Source organism: Rhodamnia argentea, chromosome 1, assembly GCF_020921035.1.
Source record: "Rhodamnia argentea isolate NSW1041297 chromosome 1, ASM2092103v1, whole genome shotgun sequence".
Classification (NCBI taxonomy): Eukaryota; Viridiplantae; Streptophyta; class Magnoliopsida; order Myrtales; family Myrtaceae; genus Rhodamnia; species Rhodamnia argentea.
In genome coordinates this window covers 36,613,290-36,638,906 of record NC_063150.1, presented here as the reverse complement: position 1 = coordinate 36,638,906, position 25,617 = coordinate 36,613,290, and the positions used below count along the sequence as shown (strand labels likewise).

Here is a 25,617-nt window from a genome sequence, read left to right as displayed (position 1 = left end):
GGGGGCTTGGTCCTACTCATTCTTCTCTTCGACAGCAGATTACTTCTCGGGGTACTCTTCCATCAGTTGATGAAGTCTTCTCTCGGGTTCTTCGGTACACACCCGACTCATCATCCGCACCCGTTGCAAGTGCTATGGTTGGCAAACATCATCGGGTATCTTTTCCTTCTCGTGTTCAGAGTCGTGTTTCAAATCCTTTTGAGTTGGTACATTCTGATGTTTGGGGACCATGTCGTGTCAAAGATATGTCCGGTTATAAGTATTTTGTTACATTGGTGGATGATTATTCCCGTGTAACGTGGTTATATTTAATAAAAGATCGAACTGAAGTCTTTTCCTGTTTTCGTATGTTTTACTTTGAGATTCTTAATCGGTATCATGTTTCAATTAAATGCCTGCGTTCTGATAATGCCAAAGAATATATGGCTAGTTCCTCCGGCTTTCAATAATTTCTTACATCTCATGGAATTCTACATCAGACATTTTGTCCCTATACCCCCCAACAGAACGGGTTGGTAGAACGAAAAAATCGTCATCTCTTAGATGTCGCTCGTTGTCTACTTTTTCATATGAACCTCCCCAAAATGTTACGAGGGCATGCTATTCTTACATCATGTTATCTCATAAATCGTCTTCCATCCACTGTACTTCGTGGGGGCATACCTTTTTCTATTCTTCATCCTACTAGTCCACTTTTTTCTTTACCACTTCGTGTGTTTGGGTGTGTTTGTTTTGTGCATCGTCTTGGTCCTGGTCATGATAAGCTTGATCCACGGTCCGAAAAGTGTGTATTTCTTGGGTACTCTCGAACTCAAAAAGGGTATAAATGCTATAGTCCCGTTAGTCGGAGGTTGTATGTCTCGGCAGATGTAACCTTTTTCGAGGACCGGTCATATTACTCCTCTACTGACCAACGGGTGACTCCTTCTGAAGATATTTTATCCTCGGCCACGACTCCACTACCACCTATCCCATTGACGGGGGTGTTGAGGCCGTCACCCGATTTTCAGTTTTTGACCGGGACCTATCAACGACGTCGTTCTATTCAACGTGAAGTAGTACGGTCGCCACCCGCATTGGACATGAATGCTTCTCCACCAATTGATCTCCCGACCTCTGATCCACCAATTTCTTCTGAGCATGATTATACTACAAATATTCCCATTGCATTACGCAAAGGTACGCGTTCTTGTGTCGGTCAACCCAATTCCAGATTTGCTCCCTATCTTGGTTTGTCTAGTTGTACACATACTCGTTATCCTTTTTCTCGAGTTTTATTCTATGATTGTCTTTCTCCTACATATTCCTCGTTTGTTGCTTCTTTATCTGCTGTATCCGTGCCAAATACTGTTGCAGAAGCTCTTACCCATCCAGGTTGGCGGGAGGCTATGGAGGATGAAATGCGGGCGCTACGGAATAATGGGACATGGCAGCTTACATCGTTACCTGATGGCAAACGGGTTGTGGGGTGTCGTTGGATTTTCACGATAAAGTTTCAACCGGATGGGTCTGTTGAGCGTCTGAAGGCGCGTCCGGTTGCCAAAGGTTACACCCAAACCTATGGAATTGATTATGATGATACATTCTCTCCCGTCGCAAAGATACCGTCAGTTCATGTTTTCATCTCTCTTGCTGCTCGATATGGTTGGAGTCTCCATCGGCTTGATGTCAAGAATGCCTTTCTTCATGGCGACTTGACCGAAGAGGTATATATGGAGCAACCTCCCGGGTTTGTTGCTCAGGGGGAGTCTACTAGTGTTTGTCGTCCGCATAAAGCATTATATGGTTTGAAACAGTCTCCTCGTGCCTGGTTTGGCCGTTTCGGTGATGCGATTATTCGGTTCGGTTTGCAACGTTGTACCGTCGATCATTCTATTTTTAGCTCCACTTCTCCCAGGGGGTGTGTGCTCCTGGTTGTATATGTGGACGATATTATCATCACTAGTAGCGATTACGTAGGTATACAAAAGTTGAAACAGTTTTTACAGACAGAGTTCAGCACAAAAGATATGGGTAATCTGCGGTATTTCTTGGGCATTGAGGTAGCCTACTCGCGCTCTGGTATCTCCTTATCACAACGAAAATATGTTCTGGATATTCCGAGTGAGGTTGGTTTTCTTGGAGCAAAGCCCGTTGATACTCCAATGGATCCTAATGTGAAACTTGATGCAGAACAAGGTGACTTACTTCATGACCCAAGTAAGTATCGGAGGCTAGTGGGTAAGCTCAATTATTTAACCGTCACTCGACCAGATATTTCTTTTGCTGTTAGCGTGGTTAGTCGGTTTATGAGTGCTCCTCGCACTACACATTGGGAAGCAGTGCTACGTGTTGTTAAGTACTTGAAGGGAGCACCGGGTAAAGGTCTTTTGTTCAAGAATCATGGACATCTTAACGTCATTGGCTACTCTGATGCTGATTGGGCTGGGTGTCCTATTGATAGGAGATCGACTTCTGGCTATTGTGTGTTCTTGGGAGGCAATCTTGTGAGTTGGAAAAGTAAGAAGCAACAAGTTGTGTCTCGATCGAGTGCAGAGCGAGAATATCGGGCCATGGCTCATCTGACTAGTGAGTTGCTTTGGTTGAGGATGTTGTTATCCGAACTCAGCATGTCATCCTCATCTCCCTCGGTTACGTGTTGTGATAACCAGTCCGCTATGCATATTGCTTCGAATCCAGTGTTTCATGAACGCACGAAGCATATTGAAGTAGATTGCCATTTTGTGCGAGAAAAGATTCAGAATAAGGAAATAACACTTGAATACACACGGACCGAGGATCAACTTGCTGATCTTTTCACTAAGTCATTGCGGGGTAGTAGAGTGATTACGTTGTGTAACAAGTTGGGGCTCTTTGATGTTTATGCACCAACTTGAGGGGGAGTGTTAAAACGTTAATTATTGGGCTTATTTGTTAATAAGGGTATTTTGGTCTTTTCGATTATTACTAGGGTATACATATTGATGTAATCCACAATTATCGAATAACAATTCTTCTTCTCTCTTTCGTTTTCACGCTTTCATTTTGCACTAAGAAGGTATCAAGTACGAAGTCTCATGACATATGCCTGAGGCAGAACACGAAAGAATATGTTTCAAATCATTCTAGGGGCAACCAATTGACTATATCGAAGCATCGGATACAAGAGCATCGGATCATACGTTTCCGTTGTGTGCGTCGATGTTCCTAACAGGCCCCTTAAACCATCTCCGGGCATCAAACACCCACCAAAGCATTATCATACCTAAACCCACAGCTAAAGCAACCGGTGCATAGTTGAATGTGTCCCATGTAATGGGATACAGAGTCGGCAGGAGAAACACCGAGCAGGTATAAAATATCCACAGAAACGCTACCAAACAGATTGGTCTACTTGCCTTGCCCAAGTAAAATGACCCGGGCTTGAAATTCTTCTCTTCCATGACCATCCTCGCAAATATCGGGATGGCGTATCCTCCGACCCATCCTATCGTGCATATGGAAGTTATGGCAGTGAAGACTACGTTCACTTTCAATATCGGAATTCCAAGTAGAACACAGATGGCCGCGCAAAGCCACACTGCATTAGATGGGACTTTGTGCTTTGGATGCACTTCTCGCCATATCGATGAAAATGGGATGCCCTTGTCTCTTGACAACGTATATACCTGAGGAGAGCCATGGTGCGGGTTATTTATCGATAGACAGAGTACCTGAAACTTTTTGGATGGTGAAGCATAACAAAGGAAAAGAGGAATAGATACCGGCCACTCTCGCTGCGCTGGTAGTGATGGAAAGCCTGCTGAAAAAGAAGGAACCCCATATAATGAATAGCAAGATGATTGCACCAGTAGTACTGTGATACCTCCCATGGAATGCATCATAGAGTATTTGAGCTGGAACGAACACACCCGCCGTCTCATTGGTTGGATCATATAGATAGTCAAAGTCCTGAGAGTTTCCGTATGAACAACATAGTGTAATGCAGCAGAAACAGTTTCAAAAGCAACTCAAAGCATGGATGTAATAACGATGTACAGAAGAGAGGGAAAAAGGCATATGTGCATTCTTCAGCCTGCTCCTTGTACAAATTTAGACCTACTACGTTACTCTTCATTATTGGTAAAAGGTAGTGCGACGCAGTTCCGTGGTGATGTGAGATGTGGCTTAAAAACAAAAAGTCTACTAAATTTCCTGAATCTATGTTGGATTAGCGTAGAAATCCATGAGAGTTGTAATTATGTATTCTTTCTGAAGCTGCAAAATTTTTCCTCATTCAACTTGCTACTTCATTAACTCCAACAAAGAAATATTTTCACTTAATACATAGGTATGAAGAGTTCCTTACCTGAATGCTAAAAGTAAGAGCCAATATATAGGCCCATCCAAACACTGAAATGATCCCTATACTGGTAAGAATCGCAATGGGACCGTTCTTGTCAGCACCTTTAGTTTCTTCAGTTAGATGTGCAGCTGCATCATACCCGTAAAGTGAATACTGACTGACGAGAAAAGCTAGGATTACCGCATAAGGTTTGTTAAAAAAGATGCAGACTGTGTAGTCAGTGCTACGAGAGGAAGCATTATAACTATGATAATCCTGCCAATTAACTAAAGGAAAAGGAAACGGAGCTTCGATTAGTAATTGAAATCATGTCACCTATTTTGCTCTACACAGACTATGGACATATTTAAGTTTGGATAGGAAGTGCTCGAGATTTAGAATGTACCTGCCACCATATTGAGATAATGTCACTGAAGGCAATTACTTCAAGCGCGAATGTGTTGAGGAACGCCCATATGAAAGTAAGACCCATGTACATGCAGAAGAACAACCACTTCGGTGCAAGGTAGCCACCATCTTTGTTTGTGCCAGTGCACAATAATATGATGCTCTGAAGGGTTTGTGATCCTGAATATGCCTTCCGAAGCCACTCGTGAGATCAATTCACTGCACCAAGCTTTGATAGATACTTCGAAGAAGTAATGCAACAGGAAACAGAACAAGAAGCTAACAGAACATGGAATCTACCTGAGTACCGATGCCAGCAATGAAGCCTATGGCTTCAAGCCTAGCGCAACACCATGAAGCAAATGGACCCCGCTTGGGGCCGGCGAGATGGGCAGCCGAAAAATAAAGGGAACCGGTCGTCTGTTAAAAGTTCACAAAGATAAGATCATCAGATAACTTGGAAAAGCATGAACTTCTGTACGAAAGAAACTCTCCAAATAGCATAAGTAAAACCTATATCGAGGAAAATGACGCATTTAGTACTTCTGCGGACTTTGTTCCTTCCTTCCTTCCTTCAAATTCTGTTGCAAAGCAGAACGGCAACTAAGTTTCGACAAATTGGTTTTATATGCACCATTTCCATTCTCTAAAGTGTTATTGTTAGTCTTCTTGGGTCAGTTCTGCTCTTCAAACAGAAGTACAAAGAGCTTTGCAGTTCGGAATTACTCCAAACGTAACTTCCTGTATCATTTCTGTTTGTTTATAAATTCATGTAAGATGTAATGACTAGAGGAGTCTATTTAAGACCCAAAACAGGTTCCTTTACACAAGGTGAATCATGGTGCTGAGATAATCATTTGTTTTTTTTAGACTAATGATGCCACCTCCATAACATTTTGACCTTTCAAACAAGCTCTTAGGTGTCAAAAGGTACTAAATGCACAAACAAACTCTCCAAAGTTATCACAGAAGACTTCAAAGATAATACTAAAATTGACAAACAAGGACGACATAAAAAATAAAAACTAGTGAAAGTAACGAGGAACAAACCGGGAAAGAAGTGTAACAAGATGAAGAAGAAGGAGAAGATTTTCAATGTATTACAGGAATTACAATTGTATGTCTACATTTATAATACAAAAGGTGTATATAAAAAAGGAAAGAATAATAAGATCAATTTAAATCAATTTTTGATTCACAATTCTTTCCCGGAATATCATGATTGATTCCTTGCAATCTGCTGCCTTTCCATGATTGACCGGGATTGGCAATCAATCCGCATATCTGTCAACACTCCCCCTCAAGCTGGTGGCTTATATATATCCAAGACGCCTAGCTTGCTCAACGGATATGCATGTTGTCTCTGACACAAGGCTTTGGTGAAAATATCCGCCGGTTGTTACGTGGTGTTAATTCCACTTGTCTTGATTATTCCTTCCTGGATTTTTTCTCGGGTGAAATGACAGTCCACTTCTATATGCTTTGTCCTCTCGTGAAATATAGGATTCCCTGCGAGTTTGATTGCCGCATCATTGTCACAAAATAAGGTAGTTGGTCCCTTGACTTGAATACCAAGATCTAAGAGAAGTCCTCGTAACCGGACTATTTCACACACGGTCTTGGCCATTGCCCCGTATTCCGCTTCGGCTGATGATAGGGATACGATAGGGTGTTTCTTGGTTTTCCACGAAAGTAGAGATTTCCCTAGTTTAATGCAAAATCCAGTGGACGATCTTCGACTCATCGGACATGTGGCATAATCGGTATCGCAATAGGCGATCATCTCCATATTGCAATCTCGTGATAAAAGAATACCCAATCCTGGCGACTTCTTTAGATATTTTACAACTTTTAGAGCAACATTCATGTGAGATCGCTTGGGTTTTTGCATAAATTGGCTCAAGGTCCATGCACCGCAAAGCATATATCCGGCCCGGTCATAGTGAGATAAATCGGTTTCCCCACCAACCTCGATAACTAGATGGATCTTCGAGCAACGAGTCATTAATTTCTGACGATATTCCCGCATCATATTCAGCTGTGGTCAACCCGATATTTTGCTCAATAGGAATAACAGTTGGCTTACATCCCGACAATCCGGCCTCCGATATGATCTCCAGGATGAACTTCCGTTGGCTAAGAGAAATTCCAAAATACGAGCGAGCAATTTCTATGCCTAGAAAGTACTTGGGTGGTCCCGGATCTTTGATATGGAAAGTAGAATGCAGATATTCTTTCAAGCTTCTTATGGCCAAATTATCATTTCCCATGATAAGGATATCATCCACGTAGATTATCAGATATATACATGACATACCCTTTTTCCACATGAATAAGGCGTAGTCATGCTTCGATTGTGTGAAACCTGCTCCGGTGAGAGATGCTGTGAATTTTGCATACCACCGTCGCGAAGCCTGCTTGAGCCCATATAAGGATTTTCGGAGACGACATACTCTAGACTCCCCCTGTCTCCGTAATCCTTCCGGAATGTCCATATAGATTTCTTCATCAAGATCGCCATGAAGGAATGCGTTGTGAACATCCATTTGATGCGGCTCCCAGTCGCGGATGGCAGCAATAGATAGGAAGGACCGACAAGTGACATCCTTAGCTACCGGAGAGAAAGTTTCGTGGTAATCGAAACCTTCTTTCTGCGTGAACCCCTTGGCAACGAGGCGTGCTTTGTATCGTTCGATTGACCCGTCGCCTCGGTATTTAATCTTGTACACCCATTTGCAGCCAATTGGGTTACGATGATGGGGTAATGGCACTATATCCCATGTGTGATTGTCAACCAAGGCTTTTAATTCCGCCTCCATAGCTTTACGCCAACGTGGGTCACGAACGACTTCGTGATATGAGCTTGGTTCCCGAACCTCGGAAATACGGCTGGCGCAACACTTATGATCCGGGGATAATTGCTCGAAAGATACATAGGAAGAAATAGGATATGGAGTACCTGTTATACGGGATGAAGTACATACATAATCCTTAGTCCGGATGGGGGGATGGGTAATCCGGCCCGATCGCCGTGGCGCGACTTCCTCGATCGTAGGAGAGAGAGATCTTTCGGATTCGGAGTTATCCGCAATGTCCGAAGAGAAATGTCCTCTAAATGGTGAAACTTCTTCCTCAGTGGGTGGGGTGAACGTGCCAATGTGGCTGGTTGAGGGAACGTCATTCTCAATCGTTGGAAAAATAGTTGGTACATTCGTCGGTATGGCCATTTGATATTGCGCAGTTGGCATAAGCTCTTCTTCTAATAAGAACTTGTTGTTTTGTGAGGACGATTCTTTGTTGTCAGTTGAAGATTCCATCTCCTGGAAGGGGAAAACTTCTTCATGAAAGATGACGTCTCTGCTGACAAAAAACTCTCCAGAGGATGGGTCATATATACGATATCCCTTTTGCAAAGTTGGATATCCCATAAATATACAAGGACGAGCACGTGGATCTAGTTTATCTCGTGGACCCACATTTGTAACATAGCAAAGACATCCGAAAACCTTAAGGTGATTGGTTTCGGGCTTCTTACCATAAAGCGGTTCAAAAGGACTCCTACCACCGAGAACTCGAGTAGGCATGCGATTAATTAAGTAAGTAGTTGTGATCACACAATCACCCCGGAAAGTCTCGGGAATGGAGGCTTGGAATTTTAGGGCACGAGCGACTTCAAGAATATGACGATGTTTCCTTTCAACAACACCGTTTTGTTGAGGGGTGTAAGTGCAAGTACTCTCATGTAAAATTCCATGGGAAGAGAAAAGATCTTCACAATCATGATTGAAAAATTCTCTCCCATTATCCGTTCGAATTTTTTGAGCAGATTTTCCGAATTGATTTTTTGATACTAAGAGAAAGAACTTCAATTTAGAAAAGACTTGATTCTTCGATTGCATAAGAAATACCCATGTAGCTCGGGAAAAATCATCAACAATCGTAAGGAAAAATTTGGCCCCATCACGAGTCGGAGTGTGATATGGTCCCCAAACATCAACATGTATAAGGGCAAAAATACTCGTTGTGCGAGTATTGCTTGATGGAAAAGGAATTCTTGATTGTTTTGCTAGGGGGCAAATCTGACATTGAGGATAAGGATAAGAAGCACTATGCCCAAGACGCTGATGAAGAATGGAAACTTTATTATTGGAATTGCATAGTGATTGCCTTTTATGGGAAATATGAGGAAAAAGAAAATTCTTTGGGAATGTAGTCCAGAAATATAGCCCTTCCGAAACTTTACCCAAGCCCATCGGTTTGCCGGTCGAAAGGTCCCGAAATAGACAGTTATCAGAATTGAAAATGACCCGACAGGAATTATCCTCACATGCCCTAGAAATAGAAATGAGATTGAAGGTAAATTGTGGAACATAGAGGACGTTTCGAAGTGTAATGTGGGGACCGAGTTCAACTATGCCAATTTTTGTGACAGGAGTGGTGTTTCCATCTGGGAGTCGTACGAACGTGGATGAATCATGTTTTTCATAAACAAAGGAATATAGACTATCATCGCAAATAATGTGATCACTAGCCCCTGAATCAATCACCCATGCACTACTCATAATTGAGTTCATCAAGCAATAGGAAATACCTGAGAAGCTAGCTTTTTTTTCATCCACTTCCATGAGTTTTAGAGCTCTCATTAGTTGCTGGTATTGTTCATAAGATACCGATTGATTGACCCCAGCAACTTGATGTACCGTTGATTCCTTTGGCCTTTTTTCTTTTCCACCTGGTTTCCCATGGAGCTTCCAGCAAGTTTCCATTGTATGGTGTGGGCGCCTGCAAAAATCGCAATATAATTTCCCTTTATTTTTTTGATTTTTGCTATCTAACCATGTGGCAGAATTCTGGCCATCGGTTTTGGGGAAAAAATATGCCGATGTGGCATTGCGGGAACCGTCGGATCCAGCTAAGAGCCGGATAAAACCTGAGCCGTCCGATTGCCCAGATGGATCGTGGCCTTCTGTGTGACTCGTCAGGCTTTTAGGGTTCCCATTGTGAAACCCGAAAGTGCTCTTCCCTTCTCTTTCGTTCTGCAGCCTCTCGCTTGGTGCCCTCCGTCGCTGGTTTGTTTGAGCTCCGAGGATGACACCATCGCTTCTCCTTTCGTGGTCTGAGGAAGCACATCTCTGGCTTTCCTCCTGGATTGCAAGTTGATATATTCGGCCGATAGATGGAGGCGGCTCCATTGCGAGGATCTGTGTCCGGAATGCCAGGTACTCATCATTGAGGATGAGTAGAAAACGCGTCGCTTTTTCCCTTTCCTTGATTTCCTTGTATTGCTTCAAGGTTGCTTCGGGACCATCGAGTTTCTCTTCAACCGCTTCTAGCTCGTTCCAGAGCGCAGACAGCCTGTTGAAGCAGTCTTTAATTGACGAATTTCCTTGCTTCAATTCTGATAATTGCTGAGTAATTGCAAAAATTCTGGCCCGATCGAGCTTCCCGTACATTTCTTTTATGTTTTCCCACATCGTCCGAGAATCTTCCGTCGGGGGCAAACCAGCCGCGACTTCTGAACTTATGCAATTGCCAATCCAAGTGCGGACAAGTTGATTGCATTTGTTCCAGAGTCGAGCTTGGCGTTCGTCTACTGGAGTCGGAATGGTTCCGTCAAGGAACCCTTCTTTGTCTTTGGTTACGAGCGCCCTCCGGAGTCCCCTTGCCCATGTCGAGTAATTCTCTGGACCGGTGAGTTGCTGGGAAATCAGTTTGAGTTCTGGTCCATCTGCTGTGCCGGTGTACAGGGGATCACCGGGTTCCGGGCGGCCAGTGATGACCGGGAAAGGAAACGGCGCGAATCCGGGTCGAGAAGTCGGGTAGGGATTCCCCCCCAAACCGGTGCTCCTCGGATCCGCCGATTGACCCGAGGATGCTATTCCGGGTTGTGGTGCCGTGTATGGGCTCCAACTCGCATTTGCAATATTTGGGTCTGCTTGTCCCGAGACAGGAATTTTGGCTCCAGATTCTATCCCGTCACTTGATCGTGGGCTTCCTTCCGGCTGGAAAACATAGTTCGCAGGCCCTTGTGGATAGATCATCTGCGGTAGTCCATAAACCCATGGGTTGTATGAACCCTGAATCGGTACCCATTGTACAGGGTGCTGCGATGAAGCCTGGAAAGGCATCCACTGAACGGTTTGCGTGGACTGAGCCTGAACTTGCACTGAATCTTCTGTCCGCACTTCTTCAGTAAGTTGCTCCGACCGAGGGACATCTTCCAGGTTTGTGTTTCCTGTATTTTGATTCCCTTCGGTTGAAGTTGGATTTGTTGCCATGGTATCGATAAGGTAGAAACGAAAAGAAAAAAAAAGGTTTTTCTTGTGGCTTGATTATCTGGATGCTGATTTCCACGCCGGAGTGCCGACGCTGTTTTGCAGGTTAGATTTTGCAACAACAGATTAGGGGATGATGGCGAGGATTAGCACTTTAGAATCAAGGTTTGCGGAAGCTAGGTTTAGGATCGTGGAGTGCTCTGATACCATGTAACAAGATGAAGAAGAAGGAGAAGATTTTCAATGTATTACAGGAATTACAATTGTATGTCTACATTTATAATACAAAAGGTGTATATAAAAAAGGAAAGAATAATAAGATCAATTTAAATCAATTTTTGATTCACAATTCTTTCCCGGAATATCATGATTGATTCCTTGCAATCTGCTGCCTTTCCATGATTGACCGGGATTGGCAATCAATCTGCATATCTGTCAACAAGAAGAGCAGATCTCAGCCGCTGCAATCCCGACAAACCAAGTGAAGAACGAAACCACAACCCATCCCCAAACCAAGCTTGCGGGACCTGCACACAGACGGCTTGATCCAACTAGGGTCAACCCAATTTTCATTGGGTAACTCGAGGAATGGAGAGAGGCCAGATGCATGCCACTCCAAATGCCCAAAAGAAAGAAATCGAGAAACAAATAGGCCAACTGAAAGCAAAACGAAAGCCCTCGTCGTGAACTCACTTGCACACATCATGGGCTCCTGCTTTGTTGGTTGACCAGAGGCTTTTTCGGTTTTTTCCCATGCAAAAGTTCTGAAGAATTAATGGAGAAGGGGTGCATTGTTGGGTGTGCTCGGGAGCTGGTTCTGCACCGCAACGGCATTATGGTCTTCGTGGTGCACAGCAGGTGGAACTTGACGCTCGAGAGTGTGGTTGCCCAAAAGCCGATGGCGTGCTGGCCACTTTTCGCCAATCAGCGTGTGAACAACCGGTTCACGCATTTTTCGCTGAACAAACGGAGCTTACGATCGAGTTTAGACTCCTTTCCACACCCGCTCATCGGAACACAATCGCCGGCCAGCGATAACAACTATCATGGCCGTCGATCATGCGATGGTCAGAAGTGATATTGATTGGCTATCTAGGTAGTGATCCTCCGCTCCGACAGTGGCATGCGTCGCTTCATCACTCCATTGGAAGATAACATCAATTTTTAATTTTATTTTTAAATTTTTTTATCAGATCCAAGTTTATATCACCTCTAGGTCGGATTTCTTATCCGGCATTTTGTCCAAATCTATTTGAGTTTATCTAGTTCAGAGAACATCACTAAATATCGAATATAATAGCTTGTTATTCTATTCGGATTCAAATTCGGACTACCAAATGTAACCGCCTTCGAGGGCGCATGCACACAAGGGCAAACATAAAAAGCAATGTCAGATTAACTCAAGTCTCAGTAATACGTCACGTGGCGTTAAAGAGTTCCATGCATTCACAAAGTTCTCCATAAACTAGTCGTTGACTTACGTAAAAGCCATTGTACCGTCGAGTCGTCAACTATTTCGTGTACCGCTCTAGATCTGCAACGCATTTCTGAATTCCACATATGAAATTTCTCTGGATCCATTTAACCTGTTTTGATCAATTTTCATGCGGTTTAAATCTAACGATTCATACCCGATCCGTATTGCTTAAGCCCTACATGTAATTTGATTAAAAAAAATGATATTGCTAAAACAATTCATGCAATACAAATTTAGTACTTTTTTTTTTGTAACATTTATCAAAAAATTATTCATTTTTTTTAAAATTATCTTTTAATTTTAGTTTTTTTTTCTTTTTCGTTTTCAAAGCTCAGAGAGGGCCGCCCAGCCATCGCCGACCACAAGCGACGGTGGGTGACCCTCGCCCGCAGCCTCTAATTACGACGTTGACGTTGAGAAGATAGGAAGTCCTGGTTGCGGTGGCGCTTCAGTGCGTGGAGGAGGACAGAGATGCAAGACCCACCATGAGCCGGGTGGTTGAGAATCTTGAGATACTTCCTGCGCCATGAAAGTGAAAATCTGTGATTAGATTCAAGCATAATTGCTTATCTCTAAATTAGTGGACAGTGGCAGGGTAATTCTCTTTGGATGTCCCAACCTAGAAAACATAATTTAGCAAGTGTTTAGGGACAAGTCTCAGTTTATCTGTGTTTTTTCTTCTCATAAATCTATTAAAGATTATAGAATATTATTGTTCCCTGTAAGAGAGATGATTCAGGAACTAGTACGCTTTGCTATCTTATTAGTGCTTATCTTTGGCGCTTATGATCCAGCTTTATGAATTCCCTATTTGGGCGATGGCCGACTGCCCTACCCTAATGTCGGCGAGGGTATGCTGAACTCGTCAGGAAAAAAAAGTAAAAGAAAAAACAAACAAAAAAAAATCTTTTTATGACCCGCTTAGAATACTAAGGTAACCCATTTATGACACCTTAAAAATTCCTTTAAGATTCATTAAATTCTTAAGTGACCCATTTACGATCCACTTAAATTTGTTAAGCAACCTATTTATATCCACAATTTAATTTAAATGCGGATTAATATATGGGTTCTTGACCCATTTTACACTCTAGGTCTGATCAATAAGAATTAGTCTAGTGTTTTCAAGCTCCCAAAATGTAACACGGTCAAACAACTAAATAAAAAATTAAATTTATATGTTAATTAGAAAAATGTGTTTGAGCGGTCAATTGATCTCAAAGAAATATATGAAGTACCACAGGCGTAAGTGATGTTAGGAAATTGCGAGTTGACATTTAAATAAACGAGTCGTATTTTTATTCAAATAATCATTTAACACATCGGTTAGTAGTAGCACATCGGATTTGCGAAATCGATTTTACGATGACTAGCATTTCTCGTTACAAACTTTCTTTTTCTTCCTACGGTCCGCGTGCAAAGAGAGAAGGAGGGAGCGGTAGACAGAGTTACAAGCAAAAATATCTCTTGAGCATAGTGCTTTAAAAGGAAATGGAAAGAAATATAAAAAAAATTTCTAAAACATATTACATTAGGATCAATTCAGTCTTAAATCATTCAATTGAACTAATTTAATCCTAAATCTTTTGTGTTTGTGCCAATTCGGTTCATCCGATCAATTTTGATTGAAAATTACCGAGATGGACGTCGGTCATTCTATATGGCACAGTCAACGTTCATGTGAACATTTTTATAATATTTTTAAGAAAACAAATTTATTATTATTTTTTTTTCGTTTTCATTTTGGCAGGTGAGGCGGCGCTCGTGGCCAGAATGAAAGGAAAGGAAAAAAAGAATTATAAAAGAGAAAAGAAATATAAAAAATTTAAAATCATTAAGAAGGGTTCACATCAGCATCAACATTGACGTCCATCTGGTGATTTCCGATTAAAATTGATCGAATGAACTGAATTAGTATAAATATTAAAAATGTAGAATTAAATTGATCGGATTAAAAAGTTTAGGAATATAATTACTTTTCATGAAGAAAAGAGCTTTCAAAATCGTTCTCTCTCTCTCTCTCTCGCTCTTGCCCTTCCTTATCTCTGGAAATCAAAATCTTCAGCGAGATCCCAAAGCCTTGGCGGGTCTCCGACTCAGTCCCAACTCACACGACTCGACCATCTTTTACAAGGCCGCCATGGACACTGAAGCTTCATCGTAACGACCTCCTCCCTTCTCACCTCGATTTCCCGACGTTTCCATGTTTCCCAGCCACGCTTCTTCCTTAAACTTTTTGCTCTGTTTTGTCGTTCTTTTCCTTTTCCTGTGGTGTTTCGGAAAGGTTCGAGACAAGCGAGATGTTAGGGACTTTCCTGGCTTCGACCCCGCTGCTGAAGGAGGCGTGGAGGCTGTGCAGCGTCGCGAACAAGATGGGGTGCGGTGGCTTCACGGCGGAGCAAGTCGGGGGCGTGGGGTACGTGGCATTCTCGGGCATCCAGGAGCTGCCAGTGCTCGGTTTGGATCCGAACTGCAGCATGCTGACGTCGCTGGATGTGGCGGGCCACGGGCTGTTCGCCCCGTTGAAATGCCGCTACGACGGTGAGGAGCCGGTCATGGTCCACTCCGGAGTGCTTCGCCGTTTCCTTAATTATCATTCGCGCCTTGATTTTCAAAGCCAGGTTTGCAATTCCTACTTCCCTAAAATTACCGTCATCGAGTCTTCTCGAAAAGTTAAACTTTACGTCACCGCCGAGGGTGCTTTCTACAGTTTTGATAGTAAATTTCTCGAATTATCTAACCAACAGCATAGTAAAATAGCTCAACTTACGGTAAATGACGGTACGGGTGCTTAGTAATTATTCTTGATAATCGTAATTTTCTTACATGTCCTTATAAATGACTAGTAATCATCGTTCACATATAGTAATTATACTTAAGTCTTGTGAGATTGAATATTCGAGTGTCTATAACTTTCCTGGAAAAATGGTGACTCCTGCCTTAACTAATCAATAAAGTTATAGGGATATTTTGTAGGGTCGAAGTTTTTGTATTCACCGTACGTTGGCTTAATCGTCAAGTAAAAAGAAAGGAAAAATGATAGAAAAGGTTCTCGTTCTTTGATTAAATATGGAACGTCATCTTTTGACTTTTAATTTGTTTAGTATGGCTCATAAGCAATTAATAGTGTTTAATCCGGTCCCTATACTATGGAAAAATATCCAATGTCGTCCTTCATTAAATTCAAATTAACGGAATTCGCTGATGTGATTTCCAATTCTTTGAGTTTGAACATCGGATAACCAAAAAAAAAAAAAAAAACGCACTTGAATTATCCAAATAAGATATTCATTTCTAATTAGGATATAATCCGCGTCATCAAATAACATAGATATGTTATCGCCCTAATTTACTTTTTTCCCTTTCTAAATTAGATAGATAAAAAGATAAACGTCTTGACTCATCATCTATAAAAGTCCAGCTCATTCTACAATAATTCACGTCATCAAATAACGTATAGTTTGTCATTGGAACAAACGGAACTACTCCATTGAAAATATATCAATAGTTCAAGATACAATTAAAAGTTCATGAACGACATTGTGACTTAGGAACTTTCGTCTCGTTTTCCTTTTGGAAAAGACTAAAATGTCTATTTTCTCGTGAGGGTCCCGAGGGCAGATCAATGCGAACACTTAGGAACTTTCGTCTCATTTTCCTTTTGGAAAAGATTAAGAAGTCTATTTTCTCGTGAGGGTCCCGAGGGCGGATCAATGCGAACACATACTAATCTAATGGTCAATACCGGACAATTAGCTAGTCGGTGAGTCTAGCTATTTTATACTGCATTATCCCCAATAATAAACCAGTTCTATGTCTTAGTGCTAAATTTTATAATTAATTTGCTGTCGTCCCCTACGTAATTTGATAATTATTGCCACTACCTATCTTCTTCCTCGGGTTAATAGATTATAAGTCGACGGGTCCCGGTTGCCCATAATTATGGGTCCGCTTGCCTCAGCAACTCTTTTATAATGGTTACACTTGGCAATCACCATGATGCTCTATGGCATGGAGGACAAAAAAAAGGACAAGATTAGGAATCTGTCGGGAAAAAGATTAATAGCATTGATTATAGTCTTGAGGCGATTGTAAAAATAACAGTTTATTTTTTGCCACGAAAAATAAATAACATTTAATTAAAAATTATCGTGAGGTCCATTCTTTTAAAAATTTGTGGCTCACAATATTATTTTTGTAATCATCCAAAAAATATTATGCTAGCAAAGTACAAAGATTAATATTGTCTCAACCGAGAATAACATGAAAGAGGGCTATTCGAGATGGGAATTGATCGTATTTAACGAATCGGATGACCTTCTAAGGAGATGTAACACAAGATATGGAGGGTTTACAGAGAACTTTCATCATTCGGGACTTTGTGATGAGATTCACATAGCCGATCATGTTTAGTATGATTAAGGCTCGGTCTTTCATCGTCGCACGAAACCAAATAACATAATGTATAGAATTTAGAATACCATGACTACTTATCAAAATTGGGATAATTGTCTAAAAAGTCCTAAACATGTTGTAGGGTGGCCAATTCAGTCCTAAACTTTTTGATGATTTGCTAATTTAGTCATAAACTTTTCAATTGTGTCAATTTAGTCATAAACTTTTGAAGTTTTGTCAATTTAGTCCTAAATCTCTTATATTTGGATAATCGGACGAAATGACCGCATTGACAAATTGTCAACATGTTTAAAGCTAAGTTGGTAAAACTTCAAAAGATAGGACTAAATCGACACAATTGCAGAGTTTAGTATTGAATTGGTAAATCATCAAAAGGTTTAGGACTAAATTGACATAATTAAAAGTTTTGAGACTAAATTGGCCGCTATAAGCGCTAAAGGGAGGGAAGCCAATAGTCAAGAGAGGTTTTAGGATTTTTTAGACAATTCTTTCGTAGTCAAGATTGTATATTCAAATTGATAGGCATAGGGAAATGAGCCCGGACAAGCTAAATAGTTGTGACGACCCGGACCCTAGCAACGGGTGCAAGAGGAGGGACGGGCAAGGGAGGTTGCGCCTCTAGCCTGGACATGCGCGGGGCGAGGCTAAGTGCATATCTCATGTCCCACATCGCCGAGAGGGAAGTCCTGGGCTAAGTGATAGGGCTTGGGGTTTTCTACTTTGTGTAATGTGTTTTAAAACCGTGAGGGCCAATGGGTCCAAAGCGAAAAATATTACATAATGGTAGCGCCCTGTGTCCTTACGGATGGTATCTTCAGGAATTACGATATTGATACATCGTCATTCGAATGTCCCAAAAAAAAATTTGTTGTTGTCGTTCCACGTAATCATATAAAATTTACATTTTTGACTCGTTGTTTTTGCAAACTAAAGCTAGTTTTAGAGAATACTAAATTGTAATGTTCTATCGGTCAATCCCGAGACCTCGTGAGATTGATTGAGCGGACGAATATTTGACACGATAGATTGAGTTTTTGTTTCGTTTGTAATGATATTCTGCTTGACATGTTTGAGTTTTCGTGCCTCCGACCGTCTGCCAAAGAACCTTTATACTTTTGTTGGCATTAACCTAAATGTACATAGCGTTTGTTGGTTTTTCATGGAAACATGCATGTTGTAGACAGGTCATGCACGAGAAGTTTAATAAGTCACCAATTTGGGAAAACTACCCAATTGGTTTTAATACGGATGCTAATTCAATTCTTAACCTTACAAACTTGTCAATTGAGTCCTAAATATTTTCGCGAAATTCCAATGAAGTCTTTTCGATCAATTTTTACTGGAAATCACAATTAGCAACTAACGTGTAGAAACTTATACAAGTAATCTATATCTTTGTCATAATAAGAACAAGTCATTCAAACACAATCGATAATTCCTACGTCAGAATACCCTCTTTCCTTAAATTTATTGATCCTATTGATAACACACATCATCTCCCCCGTATCTTAGTACAACTTCTTATACAAATTCCTAGTCCATGTTTAAAATAGGGGTTAGATATCAATCTGTGTCATACCGCCTTAGTTTTGTTTCTCAATATTCGTGCTATGCCTTTTTACTAGATTAAATTAGAGGCATACAAAATGCTAAAAAAAAAATTTCAAATGATGATTTGTTCATCCTCATAGGTCCACGAAACACGATTAGGCAACTTACTAGATGGTTCATTAGTGTCTTAAGAGTCATAGACGTGACTTTAGTCCCATGAGTGAATGAAGTGTTTCGAGAAATTTATGTCAAATTACCCCTCACCCGCACTCCACTTAGGCCTTTTTTCGGGTCATTATGTGGCGAACGTGGTCCTCTTACTTCAGTTACACGTGAGATTCACCAGATTCAACGATTCTATTTGGTTTGATGATTCTTATATTAGATCCGCCCCAATAATTTTTGGTTGATCTTAGTGGCTACTTCAGGGCTTAGTGCTCCACTACTTAAATTAATGTTGGTCCACCAAATGACGAGTTTAGTAAAAAGAATAAGGTTTAGTGCTCTTTCTGCTGTCCTATTGCCAAATTTTCCACAATGTCTGCAAGATTTAATGATACCAATAGGCATATCTCGTAGTGAATGGGCGGGCGGTCCGCGCGCGATTGAAATGTTAAATTTTTTTAAGGCTTGGACGGCCGGGGTAAGCTCGAGAAGAGAATTAATGGCTCAGGTCCGCCATTTTGTCCTTGGGGCCTATCCACATTGATCAAGCATGGGCGGCGGGCGGGTCTAACGGCCCCGTTAGTTCCCATGTAACCTTAATACACATCGAGCATGCACATAGATGTATACACACATCATCATTTGATGTACATGTTAGTGTCGTTTTAACTTGCTTAGTAAGCAGTTCCGTAGGTTTATCAACTGCAGCACGAACAGTAATTTCTACTGGATCTGTTCGTGTACCCCTTCTAATTTGACTTGATTCGGTGTAAGTTTTGACTTTCAAGTGAAGTTTTTGAAGTATTGTGATCGAGATTTTTTCAGGAAATGTTCAACTAGATTTCAGGAAATGTTGAATATGCATGCAGATTGGCAGCTTGCTGGAAAACACCAAGTCCATAGTGATCACAGGCCACTCCATAGGAGGATCAATTGCCTTCCTCACAGCTCTTTGGCTTCTCTCCTACTTCAGATCCATCTTCCCACCCGTCCCGGTCTTATGCATTGGCTTCGGCTCTACTTTCGTCGGCAATGAGTCGCTTTCCCAAGCCGTCCTCCGCGAAAGATGGGTCGGCAGCTTCTGCAACGTCGTGTCGACGTGCGATATATTGCCGAGGTTATCTCTCGACCGGTTACTTGTTCCGACCGGCCAGTGGCAGGCCCTCATAAGATTCTGGTACACGTCTATGATGTCACTGGACTCTACGAATTCCCCTAACCTCCAATTACCTGAAGAAGACAAAGCCGGGTTTTTTTTCTTCGCAGTGACCAACATGGAGCGCCTGGCACAGGCAGGGGAAGGCTCGGAAGGGAAGTCTTTTTGGCCGTTTGGGAATTACTTGTTTTGTTCAGATGAGGGCGCGATCTGTTTGGATAACGCCGTATCGATCAACAAGATGATGCATTTGATGTTATGGACAGGTTCTCCAAATTGTATCGTTGAGGAGCACCTTAAGTACGGGCAATATGTCGAAAGATTGACTGATCAGTCTTTGAAGAGAAGCTTCGTAGCAGGAGGACTCTCTGAATCAAGCTATGAAGCAAGTGTTTCGATGGCTTTGAAGTCCTCGGGGACATATCAGCAGGTAGGAACACGGCACCTTAGGTCGTCGAGTGATCGCAATCTGTAAATGTATCGGCCTAGGCTTTGAAGTGCAATTTCCCGAAGTTCATAAGTTCTTTGATCCGCTTCTTTGCAGGTATTGATTGCACCGATGGCAAAAGATTGCTTGAAGATGGCGAGGCAAATGGGGAGCGCGCCGAACCTAAATGCCGCCAATTTAGCCATTAGGCTATCCAAAATCAATCCTTACAGGGCGGAGATAGAGTGGTACAAAGATTGTTGCGACAAGTCCGACGAGCAAAGAGGATACTACGATTCTTTCAAGCAGAGGGGGGCCTCGAAGAGAGAGTACAAGATAAACATGAACCGGTACAAGCTAGCGGCCTTTTGGGACGATGTCATACACATGATAGACAGGAAAGAGCTGCCGCACGATCTGCACAGGAGGTCGAAATGGGTGTGCGGGGCGCAGTCCTACATGCTTCTTGTGGAGCCATTGGACATCGCCGAGTACTATCGGTCGGGGATGCACCTTAAGAAAGGCCACTACATCTGCAACGGAAGAGAGAGGAGGTACGAAGTTTTCGATCTGTGGTGGGCTGAGGGAGTTGTTAGCGAGAAACCCGAGAAAAGGAGGACCAGGTATGCAAGCTTGACCCAAGACACTCGCTTCTGGGCAAGGGTGGAGGAAGCAAAGGAGTGGCTGGACAACATTAGGAGCGAGTGACCCAAGGAACTTGGCTTCTCTTTGGGATAGACTCAATGGGTTTGAAACTTATGCAATGAAGCTGGTTGATGGAAAAGATGTGTCTGCTGATGTTGTGGCTAAGAATTCGAGCTTTAGTCTGTGGTTAGAAGAATGGAGAGCATTGAAATCGCAGATCTATCCCCTTATCATGTCGCAATCGATGTCACTTGTTTAGGATGACGGCTTGTGCCGCAGACTTGTTATTAGTTTAACATTAACCGGACCTGAGTTGAGATATAAGGCAGATGAAATTGGGACACATCGACGGGGATAGATGGATGTACATTTGGTGTGGCATTGAGCTCCCTCTGGGCTGATAAGCGGCCTCCAGGGTCATGGAGGAGCCATTGCCTCGAGATCTAGAGGATGGACACCTCCCTGGCCACAGGACTTGGTGCCAAGGCTGAGATCTCAGTGGTCATGGAGGAGAGGCCGAGATCGATGCCAACAGAGCACAAAGTGCATGCATGCAGAGAGAGAGAGAGAGAGAGAGAGAGAGAGAGAGAAGACGGCAGAGGGAGGCGCGATGGCAGATCTATCCCCTTGTCGTGTCGCAATCGATGTCACTTGTTTAAGATTTCCTATAGTGCCGGGAACTTATGTGGGTTATAAGTATGTCAAGCCTTGGCAGACAACAATATTTTATGTAAGGATTCCATGCTGATGATAAAACTTGATATGATGCACCAGGGATGATATTCTGCATTTACATCAACTCTTGACCAAAGATACATGAGGGACTGCTGAGTGATGTGAAGACAAGAAATCCAGTTCAGTGCCTTGAACAAATTCAATCTTTCATGCTTTTTTAGAATGTCAACTAGGTGGTTATGTTTTGCACTAAGAAGTTATGAAGTACGAATTCTCATGACATATGCCTGAGGCAGAACACGAAAGAATATGTTTCAAATCATTCTAGGGGCAACCGATTGACCATATCGAAACATCAGATACAAGAGCAACGGATCATACCTTCCCATTGTGTGCATCGATGTTCCTAACAGGTCCCTTAAACCATCTCCGGGCATCAAACACCCACCAAAGCATTATCATACCTAAACCCACAGCTAAAGCAACCGGTGCATAGTTGAATGTGTCCCATGTAATGGGATATAGAGTCGGCAGGAGAAACACCGAGCAGGTATAACATATCCACAGAAACGCTATCAAACAGATCGGTCTACTTGCCTTGCCCAAGTAAAACGGCCCGGGCTTGAAATTCTTCTCTTCCATGACCATCCTCGCGAATATCGGGACTGCGTATCCTCCGACCCATCCTATCGTGCATATGGAAGTTATGGCAGTGAAGACTACGTTCACTTTCAATATCGGAATTCCAAGTAGAACACAGATGGCCGCGCAAAGCCACACTGCATTAGATGGGACTTTGTGCTTTGGATGTACTTTTCGCCATATCGATGAAAATGGGACGCCCTTGTCTCTTGACAACGCGTATACCTGAAGAGAGCCGTGGTGCGCGGGTTATTTATAGATGGACAGATTACCTGAAACTTTTCGGACGGTGAGGCATAACAAAGGAAAAGAGGAATAGATACCGACCACTCTTGCTGCACTGGTAGTGATGGAAAGCCCGCCGAAAAAGAAGGAACCCCATATAATGAATAGCAAGATGATTGCACCAGTAGAACTGTGATACCTCCCATGGAATGCATCATAGAGTATTTGAGCTGGAACGAACACACCCGCCGTCTCATTGGTTGGATCATATAGATAGTCAAAGTCCTGAAAGTTTCAGTATGCACAACATAGTGTAATGCAGCAGAAACAGTGTCAAAAGCAACTCAAAGTGATAGATGTAATAACGATGTACAGAAGAGAGGGAAAAAGGCATATGTGCATTCTTCAGCCTGCTCTCTGTACAGATTTAGACATCCTACATTACTGACTTCAAGATCGGTAAAAGGTAGCGGAATGGAGTTCCGTGGTGATTTGAGATGAGGCTTAGCAACAAGAAGTCTACTCAGTTTCCTACTTCTGATTGGAGTAACTTAGAAATCCATGAAAGGTAAAATTTTGTGTTCTGTCTTCTGAAGCTGCAAAATTTTTCCTCATTCCACTTGCTACTTCATTACTTCAAAGGAATAATTTTACTTAATAAGTAGATATGAAGAGTTCCTTACCTGAATGCTAAAAGTAAGAGCCAATATATAGGCCCATCCAAACACTGAAATGATCCCTATACTGGTAAGAATCGCAATGGGACCGTTCTTGTCAGCACCTTTAGTTTCTTCAGTTAGATGTGCAGCTGCATCATACCCGTAAAGTGAATACTGACTGACAAGAAAAGCTAGGATTACCGCATAAGGTTTGCTCGATATCCCGGTTGATTCAGCCATTTCAAAATGGCTGAACACAAAAGATGCAGACTGTGTAGTCAGTGCTACGAGAGGAAGCATTATAACTATGATAATCCCGCCGATTAACTAAAGGAAAAGGAAACGGAGCTTCGATTAGTAATTGAAATCATGTCACCTATTTTGCTCTACACAGACTATGGACATATTTAAGTTTGGATAGGAAGTGCTCGAGATCTAGAACGTACCTGCCACCATATTGAGATAATGTCGATGAAGGCAATTACTTCAAGCGCGAATGTGTTGAGGAACGCCCATATGAAAGTAAGACCCATGTACATGCATAAGAACAGCCACTTCGGTGCAAGGTAGCCACCATCTTTGTTTGTGCCAGTACACAATAATATGATGCTCTGAAGGGTTTGTGATCCTGCATATGCCTTCCGAAACCACTCGTGGGATCAATTCACTGCACCAAGCTTTGACAGATACTTCGAAGAAGTAATGCAACAGGAAACAGAACAAGAAGCAAACAGAATACAGAATCTACCTGAGTACCGATGCCAGCAATGAGGCCTATGGCTTCAAGCCAAGCGCAACACCACGAAGCAAAGGGACCCCACTTGGGGCCAGCGAGATGGGCAGCCCAAAAGTAAAGGGAACCGGTTGTCTGTTAGAAGTTCACAAAGGCATGATCATCAGATATCTTGGAAAAGCATAAACTTCTTTTCGAAAGAAACCCTCCAAACAGCATAAGTAAGACCTATATCGAGGAAAATGAAGCATGTAGTACTTTGGAGGTCTTTGTTCCTCACTGACTTTAAATTCTGTTGGAAATCAGAACAGCAACTAAGTTACGACAAAATGGTTTCACATGCACCATTTTCCATTCTCTAAATTGTTCTTGTTAGTTTTCTTGAGTCAGTTCTGCTAGCTTCTCTTGAAACAGAAGCACAGTGAATCTCCTTAACGTTCAAATTTGCCAAATATTTCAGCTAAGAAAAGAGCTTTGCAGTCCGGAATTACACCAGCATAACTTCCTGTATCCTTTCTGTTTGTTCATAAATTCATGTAAGATGCTATGACTGGAGGAGTCTATTTAAGACCCAAATCAGGTTCCTTCTTTTACACAAGGTAAATCATCATGCTCAGATGAACAATCTTTTTTGTTAATACTAATGACGCCACCTTCATAACTTTTTGACCTTTCAAACAAGCTCTTAAATGTCAAAAGGTACTTCAAAGATAATACTAAAATTGACAAACAAAGGCGACATAAAAAATAAAAACTAGTGAAAGTAACGAGGAACAAACCGGGAAAGAAGAGCAGATCTCAGCCATTGCAATCCCGACAAACCAAGTGAAGAACGAAACCACAACCCATCCCCAAACCAAGCTTGCAGGACCTGCATACAGAAGGCTTGATCCATACAGAGGAGTGATCCCAGTGAAGAGTGTCATCGTCGAAAATGATATTGCAAGAGTCTTGAACAGAGTCTGCCACCAAAAAATATATGAAAACAATTATACAATTGAAGCGTGGAAAAAGGGAGGGGAAATATGCAAAATTTGAAGTTACCATCTCTCTTCTGAGCTCTTGCTTGTAGCCCAGTTCATTCAACCGCTTCTCTCCAGTATCCATTTCTGCAAATTGGCTGTTGGCCTCTGCTTCTTCGTTGTTGAACCCCATGTCGGATCAAAAGATTTGTCCCCTTGTTCTTGTATTCAAGATGATCTTCAAATTGTCATAAACCAAATTTGCAGAGAGACCAAGAGCAGAGAGAGAGAGAGAGAGAGAGAGAGAGAAGCATTGACTCATGCAGATTTTCCTGAATATAGAGACATGGACCGCCATGCTCTGGTGATTTATTTACTGACATGTACAATTCCAAATCGAAAATGAAGAGAAGGACAAAGACAAGGGTGGTGTTATAATATACTTCATCGTTTTCCAATATTTTTACTTGCGGCTAATTGGTTGGATGCGTCAAATGCAAGAGTGAAGTAAGAGGTCAAACAAAACCAAGCTCACATTATTCAACCAATGAAAAACATCCAAGCTTTTGCAATTGAAGATTGTTATTCACACTGACATGTGTCTCTGTGTCTGTAAAGCTAGAGGTTGCGTGCAAATTGAGCCAATGGGAAGAGTTCCATTATAAGCATGCTTGCATACTTTTCTTCCTCTTTTCCCTTCTGGTTTGAAATAGTCCAGTTCAGACTTGATATACAAACGCCGAGTTGTTCTTGACCGCCGAATCAACTCGAATTCAGCTACCGTCTATACTCTATGTTCACACTTTACAACTAAACACGCGAAAGAAAACACGAAGTGGTAAAAGCTAATGAACCCAGATGAAAAGATTGCATCTTTTTTTGTTTTTTACCACAATTG

The 25,617-nt window shown here is 42.0% G+C and overlaps 1 protein-coding gene and 1 pseudogene across 2 annotated transcripts; one reads left to right on the top strand and one right to left on the bottom strand.

Annotated features, from left to right (window-relative positions):
* Nucleotides 1-3,027: 3,027 nt before the first annotated feature.
* Nucleotides 3,028-25,409, bottom strand: LOC115725961 (amino-acid permease BAT1 homolog). Of its 2 annotated transcripts, XM_048275443.1 has the most exons (8): nucleotides 25,316-25,409; nucleotides 24,802-24,957; nucleotides 24,537-24,719; nucleotides 23,773-23,892; nucleotides 23,471-23,662; nucleotides 23,049-23,351; nucleotides 22,468-22,650; nucleotides 21,639-22,365 (listed from the first exon to the last, which is right to left on the bottom strand). In XM_048275443.1, the coding sequence occupies exons 2-8, from the start codon at nucleotides 24,910-24,912 to the stop codon at nucleotides 21,874-21,876; spliced, it is 1,584 nt and encodes a 527-aa protein (XP_048131400.1). In that variant the 5' UTR covers nucleotides 24,913-24,957; nucleotides 25,316-25,409; the 3' UTR covers nucleotides 21,639-21,873. The 2 variants fall into 2 exon arrangements, with proteins under 2 accessions (XP_048131399.1, XP_048131400.1); XM_048275442.1 differs by lacking the exon at nucleotides 21,639-22,365 and adding an exon at nucleotides 3,028-3,647 and having other exon boundaries at nucleotides 24,802-25,394.
* On the top strand, nucleotides 14,576-21,363 carry LOC115725960 (annotated as a pseudogene).
* Nucleotides 25,410-25,617: the final 208 nt, after the last annotated feature.

Bases quoted from the DNA above. Each gene is read 5' to 3' on its own strand.
- LOC115725961 (XM_048275443.1), bottom strand. From the start codon at position 24,912: ATGGGGTTCAACAACGAAGAAGCAGAGGCCAACAGCCAATTTGCAGAA. The intron at 23,352-23,470 runs GTACGTTCTAGA...CTTTTCCTTTAG, and splicing joins TTATCTCAATATGGTGGCAG to TTAATCGGCGGGATTATCAT. The intron at 22,651-23,048 runs GTAAGGAACTCT...TGAAACTTTCAG, and splicing joins CTCTTACTTTTAGCATTCAG to GACTTTGACTATCTATATGA.